General features: G+C 46.0%; 3 protein-coding genes across 3 annotated transcripts in view; 1 reads left to right on the forward strand and 2 right to left on the reverse strand.

Moving 5' to 3' along the window:
- LOC106814212 (cytochrome P450 18a1-like) overlaps window positions 1–1,211 on the forward strand; it is a 6,683-nt gene extending 5,472 nt beyond the window's left edge. The window contains exon 7 of the mRNA XM_014818514.1: window positions 278–1,211. Coding sequence (XP_014674000.1) covers window positions 278–456 — 179 coding nt within the window. The 3' untranslated portion in view covers window positions 457–1,211. The remainder of the gene's footprint in view (window positions 1–277) is intronic.
- Window positions 1,212–1,213: 2 nt separating this feature from the next.
- On the reverse strand, window positions 1,214–11,189 carry LOC106814221 (cytochrome P450 2D6-like). Its single transcript, XM_014818524.1, has 6 exons — window positions 10,480–11,189; window positions 10,047–10,238; window positions 4,469–4,996; window positions 3,950–4,161; window positions 3,187–3,415; window positions 1,214–1,851 (listed from the first exon to the last, which is right to left on the reverse strand). The coding sequence occupies exons 1-6, from the start codon at window positions 10,643–10,645 to the stop codon at window positions 1,673–1,675; spliced, it is 1,506 nt and encodes a 501-aa protein (XP_014674010.1). The 5' UTR covers window positions 10,646–11,189; the 3' UTR covers window positions 1,214–1,672.
- Window positions 11,190–18,185: 6,996 nt separating this feature from the next.
- The window catches only part of LOC106814231 (arylsulfatase H-like), a 56,241-nt gene continuing 51,568 nt past the window's right edge, over window positions 18,186–22,858 (reverse strand). Inside the window, exons 6-7 of the mRNA XM_014818533.1 lie at window positions 21,407–21,651; window positions 18,186–20,261 (exon numbers count right to left, since the gene is read on the reverse strand). Of these exons, the coding sequence (XP_014674019.1) occupies window positions 20,121–20,261; window positions 21,407–21,651 (386 nt within the window). The 3' untranslated portion in view covers window positions 18,186–20,120. The remainder of the gene's footprint in view (window positions 20,262–21,406; window positions 21,652–22,858) is intronic.

Here is a 22,858-nt window from a genome sequence, read left to right on the forward strand (position 1 = left end):
AGAGAGAAGAGAGAGAGAGAGAGAGAGAGACAGACAGACACAGAAAGAGACAGAGACAGAGAGATTAGGGGAGTAAGAGATAGAGAGAGCGAGCGAGAGAGAGAGAGAGAAAGAGAGCGAGAAGAGAGGCGAAGAGAGAGAGAGAGAGAGAGAGAGAGAGAGAGAGAGAGAGAGAGAGAGAGAGAGAGAGCTGGTAGATTGGGAAATATTTGTTATGGACAGGCGGCGCCACAGCACGCATTGCGCATATAGTCACGGTTGTTATTCCTATTTCCAGGACGACGCGAGTGTCTGGGAGGGACACTCGCAAGACAGGAGTTGTTTCTTTTCATCTCGGCTCTCTTGCACCGCTTCACGTTGAGCCTACCATTGGGAGAAGCCACGCCTTCTCTTGAGGGAGACATCGGCGTAACGAGAGTCCCACCATCCTACAGAGTCTGCATGACCCCTCGCTGACCTCAATGGCCACTTACATCACGAGGTGGATGCGACAGGATTCTATCTATTTCATCACATCAGGTGTTAAATAATGACAAATTTGCCAATATTAACCCCTGATCACATGCGATCAAGTATATCGCTATTAAACTTTACTATCTCGCCAAACCATGATCCCCTGTAGATTGCCTACGTGGACGTATAATGAGTGTACGGTGACGTATAAAGTACATAAGCCACAGGTATTTTATGTACGCTATTTTCCTTTTATTTTTTACGACACATAATTATATATACGTAGAATTTACCTGAAAATTTCGCGTTTTGGTTTTGCCAATTTACATAGTATGAATATCACTGCTGGATGTGGATGGCTGTTTTGTGTCTGGTCGCAAACATCCTGACTCCAATTATCGATAATACGGAGGCTTGGTAAGGACCATAAGCCAGCTATTGCTGATATGTGACAGCAGAGTGGGCGATTTGTAGTTTTTAATATGCTTTGCACAGTTTCGGTGGCAGCAACTATTTCTGAACATCGATTATTGACTACAAGGCCAGCTACTAATTACAATACTCCTAGCCAACGACGATTCCTTTGATACAATGTTTGGGCGCTTATTTACATGCTGACTCAAGTAATTATTCGTCAAATGTTTCACGATGCATTTGATACAAATGACATCAGGGGTAACATAATATATGACACTTTATGTTACTCTTGATGGCACGAATAATATGCGTTTGATACATAAATCACTTTTTCTGCACCACGTTTGCTTTCATTGTCTCGTTTTAATTATACACCTGAATTCGCATACAATAGTCATTCTCTACGTTTCTACGAGTACCTTCAACCCAGCGCAGAGCACGATAATGGGTACCCGGAAAGCAATGAATTCGTATACGTGAATCTTATGGTAATGGCTTGATATGACGTTTGGATCATATTTAATATGTAACAATTCTACTCAGCAGACTGAAATCCATTTTTGGTGTCATATTGTATGTCGCCTTCGCCTTTTCTCAGAATACGAATCGGGAAGGCGGTTCCCGCGACCGTATTGCTGCTACGGTAATAAACCTGAACTGCATTCACTGGGTTCCTGTCGGGCGCTGTGGATTCTATACTGGCACATATGCGGAGGCAGTCAGCGTCGCCGGCCAACTGGGTATCGTTACGGTCAACATGCGGCGCGTAGACGCTTCTTTGGTTTCTTCATATCACGGCAGCTCAGCGCATCGCGGCACATAGCTGAAAGTCTGGCGGTGCGAGGGTGACGCCCGGGACACCGCGGAGATCTGGCGTGCCCGTTCCCGGCGGCACGGAGATTGTGAAACGCTGCAACACTCCGGTGAGCAGAAGGAATAGCTTCTGTTCGCCTATCCGCATACCGATGCACTGGCGTTTACCTGCGAGAGAGAGATCACACTGTTGATTAGACGCCGCCACGAGTGATACGTATATAGTCAATGACAACAACAACAACAACAACAACAACAACAACAACAACAACAACAACAATAACACCTCAATCGCCACCACCGCCACCACCACCGCCACCGCCGCCTCCAGCACCACCACCACCAATAACAATAACAACATCAACAACAACAACAGCAAAAACAACACAATCAACAACAGAAAAAGTGACGATGACAATGATAACAACAGTAAATAAAAGCAAAATAATGATAATTTCAACAACAACAGCAACAAAGATACACGATAATGATCTACAAAGCTACCAAGCAAACACACAAATAAACAATGCGGTAACAGCAGCTAATTGAAGAAGCGTACATTGTAAATAGTCACACTCTACAGAGTGAGAAACAATATGAACTACAACATTGGGCGCGATTTCGACTGAGGCGCCTAGTGACTCGCCCCTACATTTCGATTTTTTATTTATTATTTAGCTGTGTTGTTTTGTACTGTATGGCTTTGTATTGTATTGCGTTGTGTTGTGTGTGTGTTAGTGTATGTATGTATGTATGTTATGTTGTAATCGTATCGTATGTACTGTATGTATGTTAATGTGATGTTAATGTAATGTATGTAAGTATGTCAGTGTATGTAGTGTATGTCATGTATGTATGATATGTATGTAGTCATGTATGTATGGTATATTATGTATTCATTGTATGTGTGTTGTGTGTTGTGTGTATGTGTGTATGTGTGTTGTGTGTATGTGTGTGTGTGTGATGTGTGTGTGTGTGTGTGTGTGTGTGTGTGTGTTGTGTGGTATGTGTAGTGTAGTGGCGCGTGTGTATATGGGTGGTGCGCGCGCGCAGGGTGTGGTGTGTGTTCGTGTATGACGTGCGTGTCGTGTCGTATCGGTTCGTGTATGCGTGTGGTGGCGCGTGTGCGTGTGTGTATATGTGCGTGTCGTTTCGTTCGTGCGTTTGTAGTACAGTATGTATGTATGTATGATGTAGTTGTATGTATGTTATGTATGTATGTATGTATGTAATGTATGTATGTATGTATGTATGTATGTATGTAATGTAATGTATGATAATGTATAGTATGGGAATGATGTATGTAAAGTAATGTATGTAATGTTAATGTATGTGATTGTATGTATGTTATGTATGTATGTATGTATGTTATGTATGTTATGTATGTTATGTATGTATGTATGTTATGTATGTTATGTATGTGCTGTGGGTGTGTGTGTGTTGTGTGTGTGTGTGTGTGTGTGGATGCGTGTGTGTATAACATCGGTCAGACTTCACACCTACCCAGCGAGAACGGCATGAAGGCGGCCGGCCGATGAAGATTCCCGTTCTCGTCCAGGAAGTTCCTCGGGTTGAACTCGTCCGGATAGCGCCAGTGAGCGGGGTCGCTGAGCACGCCGTGTAGGAAGGGCACGACGTGAGTGCCCGCCGGTATGCGATATCCGTCCACCTGCATCTCCTCGCTCGTAGCGTGCGGAACGCCCAGCGGCAGCACGCTCCGGTAACGCATCACCTGTAACGTACCGGACATAGCCGAGGTCAGCCGACTGTTGGCAGCGCCACGCTCGGCCTGTATCGGAGGGGATTGGCATCCCTTTTTACTATCGATTAAGTGCTCGCGATTGATTTTCGTAAATTGCAGAGCCGTATGCACGGGTTGAGGGGCTATTGGGGCTGCCACAGACCTATAAAGATTATTACATGTATAATCGCGAACTACCTACAGTCAACCGCCAAGAATACAAACTTCCTCTGGCTTTTCCCCAAGGAAATGAATTACTCAATTTAGCATGAATTAGCTATGACTCTAAATTGTGATGGATTTCTAGTTTAACAGATTCTTGATCGCCATTGATTCGCGAATGGTTTTAGTTTCGTAATGTCATGTTGATTTAGATTCTATATAATTTTGTTTCGTCAATTGGCATAATTACATCGTTTAATTCGCTAGTAAGTGGCAGGATTGCAGAATCGTGTGAGAATTCAAGAATAATTTCGATTTCCCAATGGTTCCGGACAGTAAAATGGCGTCGTAAGCAGCACTTACTTCCCACACGGTGGCAGCAGTGTACGGCATAGAGGCCATGTCTTCGACGCGCGGGGCCCTGGCCTCGCCGACCGTCTGGTGTATCTCACCCTGCACGTCGGTCTGTACGTCGGCATGCAGCGCGAGCAGCAGCAGACCCCAGACGACGGAGTGTGCCGACGTGATGATACCCGACGCCAGCAAGTCGCCGATCAAGTAACGAATCTGTGTTTCTGAAATTGACGGTGGCGACACCGTGCGTTAATTAGCCATTTCTCTACTTCCGTAACACATTGCAGGCACATCATTGGCAGAATATGAATATTGTATTATATTTACAAGATTTATTTGGCGTCTAAATCTCATCAGACGAGGTTCCATTGATGAACACCAAAGACCATTTTAAAGAACTACGAAGAAATTCTGAGATTTGCGATATATATTGTAGTCTCGCAATTTCTATTCTTCTCGGCTGTACGTTACTACGCGACTTAACTTAATACCGTAACAAATAGGTTCCTCTCGCGCGAAGATGCTTACCGGAGAAATGGTCGTCCTCTTTTCCCGACGTCCTGCGCCTGTGCTCCTCCATGGCGCATGCGTCGATGAAGTCACGTGGCTGCTCGCCGTCGGTCAGCACCGTCCCGTGGTCGCACACGTGGTCGGCGATGAACGCATGCGCAGCTCGTCGATTCTCGCTGAGCGTCTGCAGCGAGCGACGCATCAGCGGCAGGCGGGCCAACATCGGAAAGCAGTTGAGCGCCGCCAGGTGCGCGCTCATCCTGTATCCGGCGCGGAGGTCGCGCACGTAGCGGCGGAAATCGGCGTCGTCGTGCGCGAAGCGAGCGCCGAACAAGATGGCGAACATGACGTTCGACATGCAGCCGTAGACGGCGTCCGGCGCGAACGGCCTACCGTCGGTGACCGCGATGACCTTGACGAGATGCGCGACTTCGGCTGCGATACGAGATTCGATGTTCGGCGCGGCGGACTCCAGCTGGCGGAGAGCGCAGACGACAAACTTACGGTACTCTCTCCATCGGGCGCCGTTCGACGTGGAGAGGCCGCCTGCGAGGCAAGAAGACGGTAGTGCGTCATTCGAGGTGGCCGTTCGATGGCGAAACATAGTCAAAGTCATAATAGAGAGGAATGGGGGTTTAGGGTTGGGGTTAGAGTTAAGGTTAGAATTATGGGTAGAGATATGGTTAGGGTAATTAGGGCTGGTGTCAGGGTTAGGGCCAGGGATAGGGTTGGGGTTAGAGTTATGGTTAAGGATATGATTGCGGGTGGTTATAAGGTTATGGCTAGAGTTAGCGATAGAGTTAGGGATAAGGTGGGGGTTGGGGCTAGGGTTATTGTGTTATGGTGATGGTTAGAGTTAGGATTAGGAATTGGGTTAGACTTGGGGTTACAGTTATGATATAAATGTGCAGAATTTCACATTGTACTGAGTGGGTCTGCTGGCGTACTCATCTACGTCTATGCTCTGCTTTCGCTTCCACCCCGATAAAGACATGAACAGAAGATGAACGTTCTTTCATCGGATGCTTCGCAAAACAAAACGTAGGTTGATTTTTCGCGACTTCGCAAGATGTATCGAAAGCCCCCACCAATACTATACTTAAGTGGAAATTATTAGGCGATTAAAAACATGGCAGTAACTATTCTGGCCGCAATCCAGAAAGTTTTTTTTTTAACTCGTCAATAAGGAACTGAAGAACTGAGGAACTGAACAATAAGTTCGCCCGCACCTTCTAATATTTACCTTCCATTTTCATTTAGTTGCATATTCCTATTACAGTTGCCATGTTTTCTTGTACGATAATTTCGCATTACATAGTTACGAGTTTATGCGCGGCGCACACGTGAGTTATTTTACTCAAGTAAAATGACGCATGAGTCATTTTACTCACGTGTGCGGCGCATTTTCGTTGAGTAATTTGACGCATGCGTCATTTTACTTGAGTAAAATAACTCACGTGTGCGCCGGGCATTAGATTGTTAAGAAGCGTCAACGCATGCGCGCAAACCCATACATTTCCTAACAGATCATTCATCTGAAACGCTGTTATTGTCGCTCGTTGTTTCGTTCACGGTACGGCTCTGTTTCAACGATGCATGCCAAATTCCATCGAAATTTTAAAACACGTAATTCCACAGCATGCCCCATTGCTCGCGAAAACGGTATGTGTGCGCTCTACACTTTATTAGGCAAACACAACGCACGCGGCTGCACTGCCGCTGTGGCTCGCGAGTATTTGAATGAGCTTTGTTAGTTATTTAGGCTAAAAATTGTGGGTCATCCATTGTAGGCTAGCGTGACAAGGCCGCGTGTGTCTGTGTATGGCGGACGGGGTACGTGACGCCTGCGCGTATAGCGCGCGCCTCCGCAGACGATAATTATGCCCTCTACGTCAACAGTGCCATCGTTACAACAAGCGCAAAACTTTCACTACCGTAGTGTACATTGCTTCGGGCAAACACCCTTCGCGCATTTTACGTACTTGTTTATTTACTCTAACCTCGGAATATGGCCGTGAAGTTTTGCGAGTGAGGCGCATCGCTGTATTGACTGCTAGTAATCGGCCATCACGTAACTTGACGACGTTGGTACTTCTACATCAGCGTGCAAAAGACGTCTAGTTCAAACCAATTATAATTAAAATTAATTACTTGGAAATATATTCCAAGATATGAATCCACTGTTCCCACGAGAATGAGGCATTTCGTTACCTGGTTACTGCGCTTAGGATATGCAGTATAGGTAGGTAGCTTATACAATGATTATACAGTAATCGCTTCAATGGCGGAAGATCGATGACATTGGACCGCAGACTATACGTGCTCGACAGACCGGCAAGAGTAGTTCTTTTATTTGAATTGACCTTGAGTGATGGAAATGCTGATATTCAACGCCACGCCGGACTATCGACGCGAATTTAGGTCGAGGGCGATTAAGAACAGCGTTTTACGCGGAACTCAAAAGTTGAAATCGTGACCTTGGCGTAATTTCCCCGGACAGATATCAGCCTGCACGCTGCTGGGTCTTGTGTCGCAGAGTCGTAGAAATTACAGAGGTGGTATCGGAGCAAATGTGTTCACAGAACCTTTACGCTTTAAAGAAACGACATTATAGGGACATTTGGTTACGTCGAGAAGTGCTACTTAACCACAAAACAGTTACGGCTTTAACGACTGCGATAGTTTCCCACTCACAGGCACTAGCTGAGCTGTCATTATTATGTCAATTGTTGGAAGCAGGAAGTGCACTATTTTTTATTCTTTGAAACATTATTCTCTCGACTGACATGGGATCACTATTTCATCTCCGTGAGTTCTCCTCGCACGATTGCCTGCAATCGTTCGCCGGTAAATATTTATTTTCTGAAAGCCCTGTCGAGCACGCCGTGCGGTACGGTCGAGCCTTCACTGTCTGCACGCGGACAGTAAAGGGTGAAAGAACATTGGACCCACGTCTCCACAGTGACCCACATCCGCGCGTCTGAACGGAGATTGCGTGCGTGAAATATACGTACATACGCGCCTGTACGCCGCCTTCGTTTTCATGTCACCGACAAATACTTTCTCGTCGAACAGAAATACGAGTGTATGCGTTTTCTTGTGGGATAGGTGACTGCATACTTTAAGTATATTTTACAGCATTCGGACCTGATCATCGGGGCTTCTGGGTTTTACGAGATACCCCGAAAGCAAGCGTTAGAGCCGATTTCACTTTTTTAAAAGCGCAAGAGAGTTTAATATGAATTTGTTTTAGTTTACCTAAGCGCGAGAGAAACGTACATGTGCCTCGGATAACAATAGATTTCGGGGTATATAATATCATAAGTGTATAATATAGATATAATAGAGTATAATATATCTCTAGGCCTATATCATACACTCCTGATGCTATGTGTCCAATAGCGGTAACTTATACTATGCCTAAAGCGTTTGCATTGTCTTGCAGTGTGTCACACTACTCCGGATGTACTGTCATCCCTAGCTATTTGAAAGTCTCTACAGTGGATTATAGGCAACATAAAACCAAACGTCAGCCTCAGCTAGGCCATTCACCAAATCCTAGTCGTAATATATTGACTCGATACACACGTCGTTACATCAACGTGCGTTTGCAAATACAATATATACTTACCCCGCGCTTCGTGACCATACGGCAAACAGAGCATAAAAGTTTAAACAGACACCTTTCTCTTTCGTTGCGGAGTTCCCCGAAAATGGCCTTTACAAATAAGGCGTGATAAACCGTGACACAATTTTCAAACCGCGCCAGACGTGTGCTGGCGAATTGGGTCAGAGTGGGCTTAATATATTTCGTGCTCCTTTAAAGGTGATCGTGGTCGACTTTCACTATTGCTAGTGGCGATAAATTGTTGCCAGGTAGGCTCGTTTAAACTCGCTTCCCCCGCTCTAGTCCCTTGTCTTTTTAATATATAAATCTAGCAAAAACACATCAAATACAGTTCTACATATTTCGCACCATGTATCGTTATTAGAATGTGTTCGCAACAATTTATACAATACACACTGCACGTGGAACTGCTCTTTGGTATTCAGGGCCGTAGGCTGAGCAAATTCCTAGGGGGAGGGCAGTGGCGGATCCAAGGAGGGGGTGAGAAACAGGTGGGGGTCTGGGGGTTCTCCCACAGAACATTTTGAAAATGTAGATCGCAGGAGATGGTATTTGAGGCACTTTTGAGTACATGTACAGCCTTCATTCTGACTACGACAATTCTCTTTTAGTAAAACAATTTTTTTTTGCTCTAAAATCTAGGGGGGCAGCTGCCCCCCTTGCCCCCCGCAGGCTACGGCCCTAGTATTGACTTTACTAAAGATGCCTATATCGCGTATGATACCATGAGAGGGTGATATATAAGTAAACCGTACTGTTGGGTTCAGAGTTAGCTATTAACAAATGTCGATAACAAATTAACTGCATGATTCCCTGTATAACTTCTTCCCATGTCATATGGCATACAGGGCGGTTGCTAGCAGGTGGGGGAGCAGATTCCTTTCATAGGATGATACTTGATACCAAAAATGATACTTGGCGAATGGCGACTGCTATACTAAGAATACAGATCGCACGTGGTTTTGCCCTCGAGAAAACCGAGTTAGCTATAGTAACTACGCCCCCTACTTCTTTCTTTTTTTCTTCTTCTGCTACTACTACTACTACTACTACTACTACTACTACTACTACTACTACTACTACTACTACTACTACTACTACTACTACTACTATTACTACTACTACTACTACAACTACTACTACTACTACTACTACTAATGATGATGATGATGTAAATAATAATAATTATTATTATTTTACTGCAACAAGAACGACAGCGGCAGCAGCTGTAGACGCAACAACGATTACAATCACAAGAATAGAAATGCTTTTTTTTATCATTGAGACTAATACCTAATAAAAAATATAATATATTTTCTATGCGACTTTACTGGGGTACTGTTAATTGCGGCGGCGGTGGTGGCGGCAGTGGCGGCAGTGGCGGCAGTGGCGGCGGCAGCAGCAGCAGCAGCGGCGGCGGCTGCGGCAGCGACGGTGGTGGTTATGGTGGTTATGGTGGTGGCGGTGGCGGTGGTGGTGGTTGCTATTGATGTGGTAGTAGTGTGGTTGTGGATGTGGTTGTGGTTGTGGTTGTGGTTGTTATGGTGGTGGTGGTGGTGGTGGTGGTGTTGGTGGTGGTGGCGGCGGCGGCGGCGGCGGCGGCGGTGGCGGTAGTGGTGATAATGCTGGTGGTGGTGGTTGTGCATGTGGTGATCGTACTTGTATTGGTTGTGTTTGTGATGGTCGTGTTTGTGGTGGTCGGGTTTGTGGTGGTCGTGTTTGTGGTGGTTGTGTTTATGGTGGTCGTGTTTGTGGTGGTTGTGTTTGTGGTGGTCGTGTTTGTGGTGGTTGTGTTTATGGTGGTTGTGGTGAGGGCGCCGGCGTCGCCAGCGATGGTTGCGGTTGGTCATAACGGTGGACAGTGCAATACGTGTCGTAACGGGGTGGACAGTGCAATACGTGTCGTAACGGGGTGGACAGTGCAATACGTGTCGTAACGGGCGTTTCTAATGGCAATCGTTGACTCACCGTCGCCTTCCAGCACCTCGGTCTGCAGCACGAGCTGTGGTCGGCTGTCGCAGTGCGGCCGCGTGAACGTATCGCGGATGAGTGCGGGGTCATTGAGCACTACTATCGTCTGTCGGCCGAGTTTGATTTGAAATATCCTGCCGTGTTTTGCTGCCCAGCGCCGCATAGAGCTGTGCGGGTACCGACCAAGACCTGCGAGCAATAGCGACACGCCACGTAACGTAAAAATAGCGCCGATGCAACTCAAGGCTTCAGCTATAGTAGATTCTGACAGATGTTTTTGAAGTACTAGTAGAATATAAATATATCTATTATATATTCAAGCGTGACTGGGTTATTTTGACATTTAAAAGCTCAATATAATGTCCTTTAGCCGGTCGATCGTGCTGTGTTGCCAGCCGGGATGGGCAAGCTAGAGTTAAATATCGCATACCTGGTAAATTTCCTAGCAGCGGCCATCCCCTCGGTCCGGGCAGAGTCGACTTTGGCTTTCTTCGTGATAGCCATGTTGTTAACAATGCCACACATAAGATCGCCAGTATATAGTCCAGGCGCGGGCACTGAAACCACCACGCAGCTAGAGGCGGACCACTGGTCATAACGCCGTGGCACGGACATGGAGCGAGCTGACCGTTGCTGACCGCCGAAGAGCTGGTAGAATACGATGACGACTACAACGGCGACGACTGCGATGCCGCTGATAACGTGACGACGGGCAGAAGAAAGTTGCGGCTGCCTATGTTAAGCGAAACGTAGAAGTTGCATGTCGTTCTTATTGGTCCTCAGATGCTATACGGTTGTATAGCGCAGTTCTTTTATCGTTCTACGGCACTGCGTTAACTTTTGGTGCGACTCCGAAATCGATAACCGTTATCAATAAATCGTAATTTGAATTGAAATTGAATCAGCCTTCCCAGTTTGTATCGTTGGAGATTGTATGCTAAAAATTAGACAATTGGAGGCGGTGATGCGGTTGAGGACGGTTGTTGTAGATAGCGATCCCTGCGTGAGTGGTGAGTGAATAGGAACTATCTAAACTTTGCCTCGACTCTCTTATAGTCAGTCGCGCACGAAAACTAGGCTAACCTTGAGTGAATGCCTCGCGGAGGGCGGGGATACAGCGGCGACGTCGGATTATGCGTGATGCGCGGCGGACCTTTAACAAATCTTTGCGATTAAAAATGCCGCCTCCCCCTCGCCGCCGTCTCCCGTATAAGGGCTGCACGACAGTTTCGGCCAATCGCGATCGCCCGTCGACATAGACTTCCGCTCGCTCCACCCCCACTCACACGCGAGACACCGCGAAATACGCAACCGAATCACGACAAGTGGCAGTCTATGGCTGGCGCGTACATCGAGGGCCGTGGTCACATTCCGGTGCGTAATGTAGGGCACTACGGTTTTACGGCCCGTAATGCCTGAAGCACGAGCGGACATGCGCGCCGCAGACAATGGCTGGCTTTGTGGCCCGGACCGGCGTTCTTTACTACACGGTTACGTGTGTGCTCAACCTAGTTAGGAGATCTCCTGGAGGCTGCGATAACAATGGGGAAAGTTCGAACCTCTGCATCAATACCGACGGTCGACGCGTGGACATATCCCATATGCTCATCTTGATATGCTGTTTCTCGATGTTCGTAATTTTCGCGGGCGCCATGTCCGGACTCCGATGTAGTACGCCCATGAAGTAGATCTCGATCGCAATTAATATGAACGAACCAACGCCGCAATTACACACGCGCATTCGCATATAGCGAACACTTGACGTGTAGGTACACGACTCGCAACGATATACGAATGCGAACGACACGGTACGACACGACGCGACACGATACACGACTCGATACTGAATAAAAAAATACGACACGGTACACGACTCGATACAGAACAAAAAGATACGACACGGTACACGACTCGATACAGAACAAAAAAAGATACGACACGTAACCGGGTAGCACGACACGGAACGGTAACACACGATACGGCACGGTACGGCACGGTACAGAACAGCCGTTTCAATAGAATTAAATAGGATAGGATAAGAAATCGTTCTTTGCTTATATGTAATTATCTGTGTGTATATGTGAGTGATTTGTGCTAAAACAGCGTGCGATATGAACTGCATGGTTGCGCCATCTCTTCACCGCGCAATCTATTGCGAAACATCGAGACAGGAAGACATTGGGAACATTGGCGGGGTAAACCGATAGCTCGTCGCACAACAAAAACCCAGCAAAAAGGTCGGTTCAGTTCTGAACTGTCTCGGAGGTCGAAGTGTGAATTTTTGTTCGATACGCGTTAACTTCGCGTTGTGCCGTAGCGTGTTATGACGTGTCGTGTCGTGTCGTGTCGTGTCGTGTCGTGTCGTGTCGTAGTGTGACGTGCGTACTGTGTGTGCATGCACTAGATACGCAGCCTTGGATACGCATGACACGTGCAAGAGCCCGCGTCCGCACATGACCGTGTCTGCATGACGTGCCGCCTAGCTCCTCGCCGGTGAGTCACGCCATGCGTGCACGACATCCGCATGCATGCTCTATTCCGCCATGCAGGCTTTTTTTTCGCGGTGCTTACATAATCTGATTCAAGGATACGGCGCCGTTGAGCGTTCCACTGCACGCGATTGGGGGAAACCAGTAGTTGAAATGTGGGCAAGCAATACATAAACATCTCCAAAGGAAGTGTGTGTGTGTATAAGGAATGAATCAACAGGTGAGATACATGTAAGGAAAAATGAATGGAACAAATAACAGATATAACGTGCAGATGTAAAACCGGAAGCTTACTTTCATTACTGAAATTGCTTGCCTTTATTTAATTTTAAACCGGAAAATACAGAGGTATGTTATAGAAACAGTACGAATGAACGATTCTCAAGATACTAGGATTTGTACCACTACTACAGGGTGTTTTTATCGATACCAATTATGCAGATGTCACTGCAATCACGAGGGTCAACTATAGTAACAGATCGACACCAACTATTTATGTGTGTACATTATGTTACGTGTAGCATTAATAATTTTATAATTTTATAGAAACTGTAATATACGAACACGCGCGTCTCAGCGTTAAGACCATCAGCATATTTCATTACTGTCACATGGACAGCATCGACGCGACCTAACGTAAAGCGAATGCACCAGTGGCGAAATTACACCGACATAGTCCCGGCGGCGTTGAATGGGCGGATAACGGTAACCCTTTACCCCGGTGACCTGCAGCTAAGACGACAGCGCATCGTCGTCGACGTAACACTTGCGTCACCGACTTCGCGTATTACGCGTGCGTTACGTAACGCGTCTGCAGCCGCAAGGGTCACGAGAGTTGTGCGACGCTGTTTAGCTGCGTTCTGCTGCAGATAGTGTCACACCAATCCACGTGAATAACCAGAGCCTGTGCGCCCGCGCCGGCCTGGCTACGCTGGCGTGTGCGTCACGAGGCTATGCAGGTATGTAGGGTGTGACACACGGCGAGAGATTACACTACAGAAAGATACGAGACACTGTATAAGAAGGATGAAAATAAGGTGTAAACAGACGGGTAACGAGAAGAGCGAACGCTCACTAACGCTAAAGGGGTCGTTGTCGTATAGGGTACTAATATAGTGCTAGTCTAGGGAGTCGCCTACGCCTACTCCCTAACCCTAACCATATCAGATAGTTAACTCGGGTACATATATGTAGTACCCTATACGACAACGACCCTTCGTGCCTCACTAACCCCTCTGGTACGCCTCTGTGTGTGCACATTGTAGGGATACAGAAGTCCGTTACGAGACCCGAGACTTACTTGGGATTATTGCAAACTCAGGAAAATAACTAGAATTGAGATTGCGAAGAAAGGCGCCACGAACTCTATTCGCAGGAGGAAGAAACATCAATACGCTGATGAGACGAGCGTGAAATGGTTCTCAGAGACACAGAAATCCAAACGAAAAATCCGGCGTCTTTTTTACACGATATAGAATTAGTTACGTAGCAAAAAGCTAACAACATCGCCCACGACAGCGCGAGAAGCATTATACCGGACAAAACCTGTTACTGTAGCGAAGCAACGCAGTGTAGGATTGCTCATGCTCCACGAATAAAAACAAATTGGTAACAAAAGTGAGTAGTAACGAATGCCGTCCGAAAGGCGGCTGTGCTAACGAGTCGCTGGGGATGTTCAGGACGTTGCATTCGGAAGGCTACAGGTGTGTGAATCACGCCAAGTTTAGAATTTGTTTCAATGCCGACCATTGTGATAGTGACTGCTGGTGCAGGCCTTCTGTGGTTTAATTGCTGCGTGAAACACCCATTGCTTAATGTGAACGAAGATTTTAAGACGTTTAATTTTTTAAATTAATAATAACCATTGAGAATAATTAAAATTGACAATTTTTTAAATTTCGGAATTTGTAAATCAAAAATTAAGAATAACAACGTAATTAGACTGCGTTTACGCAGGAACGCATAATTACAGTTATTTCATTATGATGATTGTCTATAATACCCCCGTCACACCGGGGTGGCGTCCTTACTGCGCTGCTACAGCGACGGAAAATGGGCCCAGAGCGCGCCAAGGTCGCCATAAGCGTGGTATAAGCGTGGTGGAAACGCCAGACATCGTGGTGTGGTCGCCATGGTCGCCAATGATCGCCGAGTCACGGCGTTTGTTTTGAGCATGTTCAAAACAAACGCCAAGGTTCGGCGATCTGACCTGGAACGCGGTGAGAACGCGGTGGGGTCACGAAGGTCGTGAGACAAGCGTCGTAACATCTCCATAAACGTAGTACACGCGCAGTACACGCGTGGCAAAAACGCGTGCACAAAATTTCCGAAAATCTGACCAGCTTATATAGTCGCCGTGAGAACGTGGTAGAAACGCCGTGAGGTCGCCGTGCAGTCGCGATACACGTAGAAGACGCGTGGTAAGAACCCCATGAGCGTGGTGAGAGCGCCGCGGGAACGCCGGTGATCGCCGTTGCCAAGCCCATAGATCTCAATAGAAACGCCATAAGCGCGGAGAGGTCGTGGCGGGCGCGCCGTGAGAACGCGGTATGATCGCACAGGTCGCGGTAAGAGCGCGGTTTTTTTTCAAGTTTGTAATTTGTTGGGACTTTTTCTCGCGTTGTGTTCGCGTTTGCCGGCGACCTTGCACATTTTCTGGTCGCCGTCCGGTGTGACGGGGGTATAAATTTGTTTAGATTAGCGGTCATGCTGGTGTTGAAAACTTACGAAGTACGAGTAAAAAAGTCGAAGTAAAAAAGCCGACACGCACAAGGAACAGAAAACACACAACACGCTACCCGTTTTTCAAGTCACATTTATTAACCGTAATAAAAATAATAAATAGACTTAGACTTATAGTTTTAAAATATCGATCCACATTTCATGTGTAAAGCTTCGACCAGTGGCGCTTCCGAACAACGGCTGATACGTCGTTGATGACATTACACCGCAAAGTTCCTCAACAACAAAGACGTTAATATAATAAAACGACACTTAGAAAAAATGTATGGACACGATACAGATAAAAATGCCAACACGGAAGCACTGACACTTATGAATCATAATTAGGCAACCACCAATCCGCCGCCACATAGATTTAAACGCGGAAATGTCTCGAATCTCGGAGAATGATATAACTAAGAAGAATACTAAAAATCAAAAGCCATATCAAGGCACACATCAACACTTAGTCGCTATCACATCATGTGGCATTTGCAAACATCATGTAAATATCACGAGCAGTTAGAAACCGACTGCCGCCGTACGGTAGAGCGAACTGTTCCAACTTTATTCAACAACGCCATCTGGTGGGAAGAGCAACGGCAATGAATTTCTCCAATGCCACTCATATTCGGGTTCGCACACTAAAAACAGTGCACATTTTCGCCAGTCACAGGCAGAAAAGAACGGCTACGAGACTTCAACACAAATAACCGCGTGAGCGTTACCCGCTCCCGCCCGACTTTAACATGCATGGAAGATCGCAGTACCAGTCTAGATATGGGGATAGAGAGGATCGTGATCCATCATGACAAGAACGTGCGTGCGTGGTATTCTGTATAGCATACACGGCAACGAATTGCGCACGGACATGGCAGAGTCTACACGGACTGACACAGCAGCTTGCCGGTGTCGCGCATGCTAACTCTGCCAAATTACAGGTAGCATCAGCATTCACACACGCTCCCTGGTCAGTTCGACAAGGGGATGTACAAATTCAAATAACAGCACCATCATTAGTGTGCTATATAGTTAATATCGGAAGATATCTGTCAGCTGCATACATTAAGTCGTCGTTATCGTTCGCGTCTGAATCCACTACAATTAATGCAAGAATAAGGTACTAATTCCTAATCTCTCTAAGGTACTAATCTCAGGAGATGCCACTACCATTTCAGTGATCGAACCTGAAACCAATCATTGATGCTAGTATTTGGCAGACACGACGCACACAGACAACAACACAAACATGTACTCATACACACTCTAGACGAACGTGCGCGGTACGGGCAGCAGCAGCAACACAGACCGCAGGGCTTGCACACAACCACAAACCTAGTTTTCGCAGGAAACCACCAATCATGATAACACGTTTCATCCATACGGTGGCGCCTTATTGCCGCTATCGGCTGCACTCTGCTCACGTTCTCTCACGCCACTTCGCTGAACTGAACAAGTGATGTACAAAATCAGCTCTCTTCTCTCGTTCTTTCGCGTTTGACTGACACCGAATTCGCATATTTGACTGGTTGACTAGAAGTCGAATAACACTCGGAGAGGTGTCGACAAGCGAAGAACAAAGTTGTACACATCCACATGCAAAAGGCACAACAGCTAAATTGGGTACTAATATAACGTTTTCGTTCAAAATAAATTTTTTCCCGCCTTAGAGCAAAGAATGCTGATATAAGTTAACCCACGCAAGACGAGGAAGAGGAGCGTCGAGGTGGGACAGAAATACTTAGAAAGATTATACAGCTTAGGGTCGACATAAGTTTACAACAGCTGGATCAAGCTGTTTGCACTTTTCTTCAATTTTCGCTAATACTTTTAAGATTATACATATACACTTATTTTTACACTAGCCTACCGGATACACGTTAAATGGCAATGTGTATGGAAGTGCATAAAAAGTGTTTGGCAATAATTACAATATTGTACACACAAAATCGTACCTATGAGAAATTAGAAAAATGGCAAGGTTACTCTATAACAGTATACATATTTTGTGGCTTATTTTCTGTCATTTCAGTCATTAATTAATCAATTAACTAATTGACTTTCAACGCATCTGATATACATACACTACAGACTTGCATTTAGAGAATGAATGACAACATACCGAAATTCTCAAGTTTATCTTATTTACCCAGAAGGTGGCAGTACGGCAGTTGAACTGGATTCGCAGCGAATATTTCAACATATTCGAATTTTATTGCAATACGCTGAACTGTTACAGGGGCGTATCCAGGGGTGATTCCAGGCATTCCGGAATCCCCCCTGGTTTGTATCAAAATAGCACATATCTGATACAGGGAGATATTACAGAGATTTTAACGAAGTTTCATTAGTATATAGTAGGTTTGGAATCCCCCCTCTTGGAACGAATCCCCCTGGCTGGCTACCCCGTGTTACATTTATATATTAATGCCTGCTGTTGGGGGCACTATGCTCTCATAGTGTTGCTGAGGGAAGGAATAGTGCCCTCGCTACCGCTCGGGCACTATTCCTTCCCTCAGCAACACTATGAGAGCATAGTGCCCCCAACAGCAGGCATTAATATATAATTAGTGCATGACGTGATAAATCGCTGCAATCTCATTGGATAACGCAGCAGGCACTATGAAGCGATAGTGCCCGCCTGAGCGGGCACTATCGCTTGCGCGACGCATTGTTATTATAACGCATTGTGTTTACGTCACGAATCTCCTGCGTCTGGGCGCCACGCAAGAGTAATTTCGAACGGCGGTTGTGTTTGTGTCGAACGTTTTGTTACATCGAATGCACCGGCAAATTAGGGAGTATAAAGAAGGTATATACGCATGAAAAGTAGATTGCATAGTCATGGCAGTCATGTGATGCACTAAAAACATTAATGCCTGCTGTTGGGGGCACTATGCTCTCATAGTGTTGCTTTGGGAAGGAATAGTGCCTGCTTCATAGTGCCTGCTGCGTTATCCAATGAGATTGCAGCGATTTATCACGTCATGCACTAATGCCAGTTATTATGCAGCCGTACAGAACATTACAGCAGCATAACCCCCACCCCCCGTGAACCAACTGATACATGATTCGATGGATAATGTCCGTAATTAAAATCGAATTCTGATTTACATTTAAAAACATATAAAGTGAAACACGAAAATATTACACGGTCACAGATAATACCTAGTGGTGATAATTATCGCTTAGAGGCTACGGCCAACAACACGTAGTTTGCCTATATCGCATTCCAACATGAACTATACAGAGAACATCCACTTTAACTTATTTTATGATTGATCGGAGATTGCATGGCATTCATAACCACAGAGCAAGAGAACAATTAAGAGATAAATAATTATTATTATATTAGAGCAAGAGAACAATTAAGAGATGATCAGTGACCGTCTGCCATAATTGCAAATGGTCACGTTTACACTAGGTCTCACCAGTGCGAGCTAACATAATGATAATACTGAATCTTGCGAAATTCGTTCTACAAGTTCGTTCTATTTGTTTAACGCCGCATATGCATCTAGAACAATAGAAAGCACCACGGAAACCGTATTCTGTCTAACACTTATCAAAAATGCGGATCAATAGAGACTAGCGCTGTGAGGACACGAAATAATACAATTGATTACATTCTTGTAATTTAAAAAAGCGAGACGTTTTGCCGTTTGAATGCAACTAAATGCGGAAACCCTAGTTTTATTGGTTTCAGTTGCTAAATGCCATTTTCTAAAACAATACCTCACGTCTTAATCCTACCTCGTGTTTCACAGCGCATACAGCCGCAAGCGACCCTCGTGGCGCATTTCAGGCAACGTTTGCGACATGTAGCGATAAATAATACGTTTTCGCAATGACCCTCACATGACCTTCTGCCATGCAGGTGATCTCAAGATATCAGGCTTTTACCCAAGATTCAAATCCAGTACGTATATGACAAGTGAACTGTGTATGTAGAAAACTCAACGCATTTGTTCAACGTTATCAACTACGAACACTCATAACTGCGCACTATGTTTTGTATCTCTAATCTGTACACAGATTTAAGCATAAACTTTGAAATTAACAATGGGTACGCAAACGTTTGTATACAAAAGAATAATTCTCTGCAGCGAGCCCAGCACAATGGCTGTCACTCCGACCATAGGTCATAACCAGAAAATCATTCTCTGCATAATTGCTCCTACTTGTAAAAAGGACATTATCCTGACACTTTTTTTTGCAACGAAACAATAAGCAAAACAGGAATTAGATGACCATTTTAAGCTTCATTTAAACTTCATTTCTATTTTTGTTAATTTCTTATACTGATGTCAACGTTCATTTAAAAGCAACTAGTTGCTTGGTAGGTTGCTTGTAAGTAGAACATTTGTTGAAGTTCGATAATACATGCCCTTGTGTTTCGATACTCCCCCCCCCACCACACTCACTTCTGGTGCCTACGATATCACTGAGATACAATACAACCGGGATGGTATATATTATGCTAGTTCCACAGGTTCATCTTTGCAACACCAAACTCTCGGCGTAATTCTGCATCACATCACGACTGCTTCGTGGGCGTACCATCGCTACGTTCGCCCACCTGTGCCCACCTTTTGGCAGCGTACGTCATCGGTCACTCACGATGTGCGAGCTCACTGCAATTCCCTCCCTCGCCCCAAACCCCACCCCCCGTAACCCCATTGCCAACAGAAACCTGAGATGCACGGTCACAACCGGTAACGAGCGCATCCCGACGCAGCCTCCCCAGAATACGGCAGATAACGTCGCTCGCTCTCGTCGTGTGTGAGTGCATGCACGACCGCACGCGTCCTCGCACTGTTCTCGCACTCTGCCTCGGCGCCGCCTCGTGATTGTTGCGTCATCAGGACCACGCGTCGTTGTCTGTGTACGGGTAGCTGAAGTTGTCGTACTTTTCGTCGTGGCAGTCGCACCACGGGTAGTTGCAGCAGGGCTGTAACCATGGCCACCACATCGTGTTGTAGAAGCTGTACTGCGACTCGACCTGTGGGTGGGGTTCTACGCTAGAGTTACAGCTTCAGACGGCTGGCTAGCATGATCTGCACTTCTCAACCACGACACACGCACGCAGCAGTGGACAGCGCGAGATCATTTCACAAGCTAGCACTTCAAGATCGAATTGAGCGCTCGCAAATCCGATTTGACTCGCTCTGTTTACTACACTTCAGCTGAAACTACGATTCATTAACCGTAAAATCTTTCATGGAAAATGCTCGACAAATTTGAACGCCAACATCCAATTTATGAAGGCCGTAGGCACAAAACATAAAACAGCATCAGTTAGTGTAACAACACATAACTTTACGTCTGTCTATCTTGACAATAATAAATTAGTTTTCTGCTTCCAATTTCCACCTTTTCGTAGTAATTTTTGGTCGGCATGCGAGATAAAAGCAAAGCCAAACACATATACTGAGCTGCTGGATTATTGTTATCACTCGATTACGGGTCGGAATCAATTGCTCATTGAATGATATCAATAAACCAGCCAAGAACACCTGTGTGTGCTACCACGCGAATCTAAGGAAATTTATATCCCATAAGATCGGAACTGCCCTTCCCCTTTTATATCCCATATGATCGGAACTCCCCCTCCCCTTTTATATCCCATATGATCGGAACTTCCCTCATCCCATTTATATCCCATATGATCGGAACTCCCCCTCCCCTTTTATATCCCATATGATCGGAACTTCCCTCTCCCCTTTTATATCCCATATGATCGGAACTCCCCCTCCCCATTTATATCCCATATGATCGGAACTCCCCCCTCCTCATTTATATCCCATATGATCGGAACTCCCCCCTCCCCATTTATATCCCATATGATCGGAACTCCCCCTCCTCATTTATATCCCATATGATCGGAACTCCCCCCTCCCCATTTATATCCCATATGATCGGAACTCCCCCCTTCCCCGTAATGTGTAACTCGAGCTGTGTAAAGCCTGGTGCCGGGTGCACACGTGAGTAACTTTACTCAAGTAAAATGATGCATGCGTCAAAATACTCACGTGTGCGGCGGATTTTCGTTGAGTATTTTGACGCATGCATCATTTTACTTGAGTAAAATTACTCACGTGTGCGCCGGGCTTAAAGCAGATCATCGGACGTGCCATGGACACTTACCTCGACCAACGACTGCTTGTGAGCAAGTTTCGCCTCGTCGATGTGCCGCAGGATCGCCTCGTACTTCGCGTCCGAGCTGACGTTGACGACAGTGGTCTCGGCCGGGTCGCTGACGAGATCAAACATGAGCGGCGGGTCGTGCCACTGGATCCACGTGCTGCCGTAGCACGGGCACACGAAGTCGCAGCCTTGTGTGCCCGCCCGCCACTTGGGCGTCGCGAAGTGCACCTTCCAGACGGCGTTCTCTGCAAGATGAGCACACAGCATTAAACAGAACACTGGGGAAACAGCGAGATATGCACAGCATTGGAGGGGAGAACAGCATTTTCTGCAAGATGTGCACACGTCATTAAACGGAACACTGCGGGAACTGCGAGATGTGCACAGCATTAAACGGAACACTGCGGGAACTGCGAGAAGCGCACAGCATTAAACGGAACACTGCGGGAACTGCGAGATGTGCACAGCATTAAACGGAACACTGTGGGAACTGCGAGATGTGCACAGCATTAAACGGAACACTGTGGGAACTGCGAGATGTGCACAGCATTAAACGAGACCATGCGGAAACTGCGACAATCGTACAGCATTAAACGGAACACTGCGGGAACTACGAGAAGCGCACAGCATTAAACGGAACACTGCGGAAACTGCGACAATCGTACAGCATTAAACGGAACACTGCGGGAACTACGAGAAGCGCACAGCATTAAACGGAAAACTGCGGGAACTGCGAGATGTGTGCACAGCATTAAACGGAACACTGCGGGAACTGCGACAAGGGCATGGCATTGGAGGTGGGAACGGCGTTATCTGTATGAAAAGCGAGACATTAGGAGAAGGTAAGATAAGGGCAAGTGGCCTCAGCACCTAGCTTGCCTGGCCTACTGTGGCCACACTGCAGATTTGGCTTACAAACATTTTGTGAAGCACTTCATTCTAACCCATCGTCCTTAGTAACAGCATTCCATGCATACTAGCCTAATTAGATTATTCTATTATGGACTCTTGATATTATAGTAGGGCGAGGAATTCATTATAGGCAATGATTTATCTAGCATCTACAGTATTATTTTTACACGCGGTCACCTCTTCTCTGCGAATTAGTGTTCTCTCATTTCCTCCTTGCTTCATTAGAACATTATGACTTGCATCTGCAGCATCTGCCTGTACTCGAATTTGCAATGACTCACTTAGCATCTCATTTACCCACACACATCGTATCGGATTCTCTCTTCACAATCAACAACCACATATGACTGGCCATACGCTTCATTTTCGTGTCTACTTGAGGAAGTTTGACTAATGTGGCAGCGCTGATTACCTGAGACACGTCGTAGCCTAATGAGGTCATACCGCAGTTTTTTTTTCTGACAAACATATCTAAACCCATCATCCTTAGTAACAGCACGAACCAATGAACCACCAGCTATAAACACCTTATATATATAT

Source organism: Priapulus caudatus, unplaced genomic scaffold, assembly GCF_000485595.1.
Source record: "Priapulus caudatus unplaced genomic scaffold, Priapulus_caudatus-5.0.1 Scaffold25, whole genome shotgun sequence".
NCBI classification, from domain to species: domain Eukaryota; kingdom Metazoa; phylum Priapulida; class Priapulimorpha; order Priapulimorphida; family Priapulidae; genus Priapulus; species Priapulus caudatus.

Coding starts and splice junctions, on each gene's coding strand:
- LOC106814221 (XM_014818524.1), bottom strand. CDS start 10,645: ATGACCAGTGGTCCGCCTCTAGCTGCGTGGTGGTTTCAGTGCCCGCGC. Junction 4,997..10,046: donor CGAGGTGCTGGAAGGCGACG/GTGAGTCAACGA, acceptor CTTGCCTCGCAG/GCGGCCTCTCCACGTCGAAC. Junction 1,852..3,186: donor CTTCATGCCGTTCTCGCTGG/GTAGGTGTGAAG, acceptor TCTCTCTCGCAG/GTAAACGCCAGTGCATCGGT.